A 4838-nucleotide genomic window follows, 5' to 3' on the forward strand; every position below is an offset into this window, starting at 1 on the left:
GGCCCACGGTCCACTTCGTCGTCCACGCGCGTTGACTTCCCGTGGTATGCGCCGCGCCGTCTCCCTTGGCGCGGTATCGCCATTGTCCGCGCCGGTCTTCGTCATGCTGTCAGGGTTCTTCGCCTACTTCAAGCATCGCCGCCGCGTTTCTAACCTAGCCGCCGCCGCCGCCGTCAGGCCGCCGCCGCTGCTCTTCTTTGGTCGCCGCCGCCGCTACCCACGTAGCCGTCGCCGCCGCCCATCCACCTTCTTCGTCTTCGTCCAGCATCAGCCCGTCGCCAGCGTCGCCGTCATCTACCACGACCACTTCGTCTACTCCGACAACCGCGGGCGACACCGGCCCCGCGCCGATTGGCGCCGCAACCGTCGTCGAGTCCTTCTCTGCTGGCCTCTCTGACTTCTTCGACATGGCGTACAGCTCGTGCAGGTCCCAGTCCATGCATGCCCGGTACTGGCAACACCGCCGCGTGCCTTCGTCCACGACGTGTCCCCGGGCCTGGCAAGCCTGGTGCAGCGCTTCGTCAACTTCGTCTTCGTCCGTCTACGCATGCCCGGTGCTGGCAACACCGACGCGTGCCTTCGTCTATGATGTGTCTCCGGTTTGGCAACCCCGCCGCGACGCGTCGTCAACAACATCTTCTTTCCGGCGCACCACTACTTCGACACCACTGCGCCCATGCTAACTCGGCGTCTTCTTGCGCCCGCGGCTCCACGGCGACTTCATCGACACCGGCTACCCCGACTCGACATCGACCACGACATTTTCCGCATAGCTACCTCGACCACGGCTCCACCACCATACGCTCTCGGCTACCTCGACAAACGGCACAAAGGGCTACCGCCTTGCTTGAGCAACCTCGTCGGTTGCCACTCCAGCCACGACTCCGCGATGCGTCGACCGTTACAACTGTGGGGGGTGTCTGTCGGCTTGCCTTCGGATTCTTCTCCAGTCTCACCGTCTGCGTCGCTACCGTTGTGACTGCGGGGGGATGTTGAGTATAATGTTTATTAGGAAAGACGAGATAGATTAGGATTTGTTCTGACTTGTCTTGTACTCCAAGTAGATGATTGTACTCCTATATATATGTCCACGAGGCTCAAGCAATACAACGAATATTCCATCAAATCTCTCTCTCCCTTCTAACACATCTCAAGGAGATATATGATGGGAAGAGGAGAAGGCTTGCTTGCAGTGAATGGGAAAAGACTCCACTAAACACCGGTAATGGTTGGCACTAAGATGATTGCATTGATAGTGGGCAATCGTGGCTCGTGGGGAAAAAACTCGGTTCGCCTGCGACGTGATCACTTGTGCATGCTGGGCAAGGAGAGGCATTATTTCTTTGTGAGAAGTGAGGAGGTGGAATAGGAAGGGAAAGAGATTATGCTGTGACACCGGAATAGGAAGGGAAGACGACCACACACAAAATTTGGACGCATTCATCAGTTTCCTGTATTGTCCATCGTGAATAATAATGGGCTGCATGTTGATGGAGTAATGGGCTGCAGTGCTTGCTATTTAAAAGAAAACTGAGTGCAGAGAGAATAGGAATAGACTGCGCTCAGGAAAAAAAAGAATCAGAGCATGTCAGCTTGGTTGTTGACCACTGCTGATGTGGCAGATTTTTGTAAAACTGAACGCAGATGTGGCATCATTGCTGATGTGGATGGTGTACATGTAGAGAGAATTGTTACTAGTGAGAATCAACTTCTTAAGAAGGTAAGATAAATATGGTAATTGGCATATTACCGGATGATAACTTCGGAGCTCGGGAAAAAAATGCTAAAACAGTCCAAAGAAGTTTTAGTTTTCATCATAATTGCCTGTGAATAGCCAGGTAACTTAATGACATCTTTTATATCTAAATAGCTAGCCCCCATTAATCTATTTCTCTCAACATGCAAACACGCCACCTCATCACGTAACATGCATGAAAAAAAGGCCCACCTCCACCAACCTATTTCTCTCAACATGCAAGCACGCCACCTCATCACGTAACATGCATGGGAAAAAGGCCCACCTCCACCAACTTATTTTTTCAACATGCAAGCATGTCACACTATTATGCAACATGTATGTATGGATAAAGACTCACCTCAACATGCAAACATGCATGAGAATTTTCATTTCATTATGTTATTTATATTTAATAAATATTTTACAACTAACAATAATCGAACACAATAAGCTCTTATATATGTTTTATTACTCAAAATATCCATGTTTCATGCGGTGAATCTTATTGAAAATGTTGCAAAATATTCCCGCAACAATGTGCGGAGTATCATCTAGTAAACAAAACGACAACACCCAACTGAGATAAGTTTTTGTTGTTCAGAAAGAAAAAAGCCGAGATAGGTTTTGGAGCCCATAACAGTATGTAAACAGTTGGCAACTCACATATTACTAGTTCATGATAACTTCATAGCTGAGAATAACTCCCATATATCGTAACACGGGCATCAACGGTGGATCGAGGATTAAAGGTTTAATACTTATGTTTCTCTTCTACTCCTATATATAAGAGATCTGCAAGCACGAATTAAGTCTGGATTCCGAAGACCAGCAGCATCAAGAGTCGAGAGTCGGTACTGCTGGTGCTGCTACTACTGCTGCTTAGTGCACGCATGCTTAACTATTTACAGACTTGGCTACTGGAGTATGTTGCTGCCGCAGTGCAGATCGATCGCCGAGCGGTTGCTGAAATCAAACCATCAGTCCATCACCCTGGCTTGCGGCTGCGGGGGGTTCATCTCCACTCCCGCCCGGACGGCCGCCGGCCCTGCAACTGCAAGGAGACGTGCAATTCAGACGCAGTTACATCTGTATTCAGATTTGAGCAGAGCATAACACGTTGGAGGTTCAGATCATCCATCTCTTGCAATGCACATCCAGCAAATGCACTCAGCTAAATTAGAATTTGAACATGAGAGAAAGAAAGAACATCCTTCCTTGAATCCCTGGCACAGATGAGTGGAGAAGATTGTACGTACCTGCTACTGGCACAACTGGGGCGTTGTTGACGGGTCTGATCTTGCTCTCCATCCAGCGGCAGATCCCCTCAATCAGCACGTAGAATGCTGCCACGGCCAGCCCGCCGCCGACTATCCCGAACGCCGCGGCGAGGACAGGGTGATCGTTCATCAACTTCCCTGCACCCATTGTGTCCACCGTGATCAGATCAAAATGTTCTCCACGACTCTGTTCTACTTAGCCAAGAAGAGGAGGAGGAGGAGGAGGAGGAGATTGTGCAGTGTGCTCTGCTCACCGATCCTTTTCAGCAGGGGCACCCGCGCCGGCGCAGTGGCGGTGGCGACGGCGACGTCGAAGCGCAGGTAGCAGTCGAAGCCGACGACGGCGCCGGCCACGCCGTCGCGCCACGCGTCGAGGCCCCAGCAGCAGGTGTCCCCCGCCCGCGCCGACTGCCGGGGGCACCAGGACCAGGCGCAGGTCTCCGCCACCCGCGCCGAGTACTGGACGCACCACGCGCACTCCTCCGCCGTGCGGTCCCGCGCGCACTGCGCCAGCACGCGCACCGTGCTGTTCTTACTGTAGTCGCTCGCCGCGGCCGTCCAGTCCACGGCCACCTGCATCCCCGCGTTGGTGGCCGCGACTGGCCCCATGCGCCAGGCCAGGTCGGCGAGGCTCTGCAGCTCGTAGGAGGTGCTGGTGATGAGCGCGTCGGCACCGGTGATGATGCGCGCGCGGAAGCCGTCGTAGCTGGGCGAGGAGGGGTTCACGTCGGCGTAGGACGCGAAGCAGCCGTCTGTCCAGACGCCGGCGCGCCGGCCGCGGGCGCCGCAGGCGTCGGTGAGCTTCCTGGCCGCGGCGGCCAGGCACTCGCGGCACTGGGACGGCGTGGCGTACCCGAAGCAGAGCCCGCGGACGAACGCGACGTCGCGTCCGACCACTCCGGCGGAGCGCAGGGAGGCGAAGCCCGTGGGCGCCGCGGCGGAGGGAAGCTTGGCGAGGAGGGACATCACGTTGGCGCGGAATGCCGTGGCGTTCTTGGCGCTGCTGGCGTTGGCGGTTGCCTGCGCCTGCGGCGGGTGGCACTGGACCAAGGTGGGGGTGACGCGCGGGCGCTCTTCCGAGGCCGAGGCCGCCGCGGCAGCAGCGACGAGGACGAGGAGGAGGAGGGAGAGGAAGGGAGGCGCCGAGCTCGCCATTGCCGGTCTCGGTCCGTGCGCGCGCTGGTGGGATGGGATGGGTGGCAACTGGCGATGGTGGTGCTTGTAGCAGCGCAGGAGGAGGACTGAGCAGACGAAACGCGTACTGTCCCCAAAGGCAGCAAGGCCGAGCCGTGTGCAAATAGAGCTGCTTTGGCCGGAGCCTTCCGCGTAGCTTCCTCCGGTACGGCGAGCCCGGAACTGGCCATGGATGATGCATCGCAGTGATAGTGGCAGTTTTGCTATTCCGGGCGTCTCATCATACCCTTTGAACATGCAATGGCAGTGTGAAAAAGCAGACAGGGGAGAGACTTGCTGCAGACTCTACTAGTGATGACTCTAGGTGTTCACAGGAAATTTCTACAGCCAACTACTACGAGAGTGCATTTTCTACATCTGCCGCTTGATTATTTCAGGATCATTACTAACCTGCTGTACGTCTTACTTTCTCCATCAGTGGCGGAGCCAGGATTCGAGGATAGAGGGGCCGAGTACGTATATTGAATTACTAGTTGCTTCTACTAAAATTGTTGATCGTTGGGGGGGGGGGGGGGGGGGGGGGGGCAGGCCCCTGCTCGTCCCCCTGGCTCCGCCCCTGTTCTCCACCCCCTTCTGTCACATGGTCAGTTTGTGTGTCAGTTTTTTTTTAAAGTGTCCTTCTGTTTGAA

General features: G+C 55.0%; 1 protein-coding gene across 2 annotated transcripts; it reads right to left on the minus strand.

The window, feature by feature from the left end:
* Positions 1-2261: 2261 nt before the first annotated feature.
* LOC147984068 (uncharacterized) lies at positions 2262-4296 on the minus strand. 2 transcript variants are annotated; one of them, XM_087539674.1, is made up of 3 exons: positions 3270-4296; positions 2995-3153; positions 2262-2789 (listed from the first exon to the last, which is right to left on the minus strand). In XM_087539674.1, exons 1-3 carry the CDS (start codon positions 4168-4170, stop codon positions 2716-2718), a joined length of 1134 nt encoding a protein of 377 aa, XP_087395800.1. In that variant the 5' UTR covers positions 4171-4296; the 3' UTR covers positions 2262-2715. The 2 variants fall into 2 exon arrangements, with proteins under 2 accessions (XP_087395800.1, XP_087395799.1); XM_087539673.1 differs by lacking the exon at positions 2262-2789 and having other exon boundaries at positions 2804-3153.
* Positions 4297-4838: the final 542 nt, after the last annotated feature.

Source organism: Triticum urartu, chromosome 2A (assembly GCF_056163025.1).
Source record: "Triticum urartu cultivar PI428250 chromosome 2A, HENAU_Tu73, whole genome shotgun sequence".
Classification (NCBI taxonomy): Eukaryota; Viridiplantae; Streptophyta; class Magnoliopsida; order Poales; family Poaceae; genus Triticum; species Triticum urartu.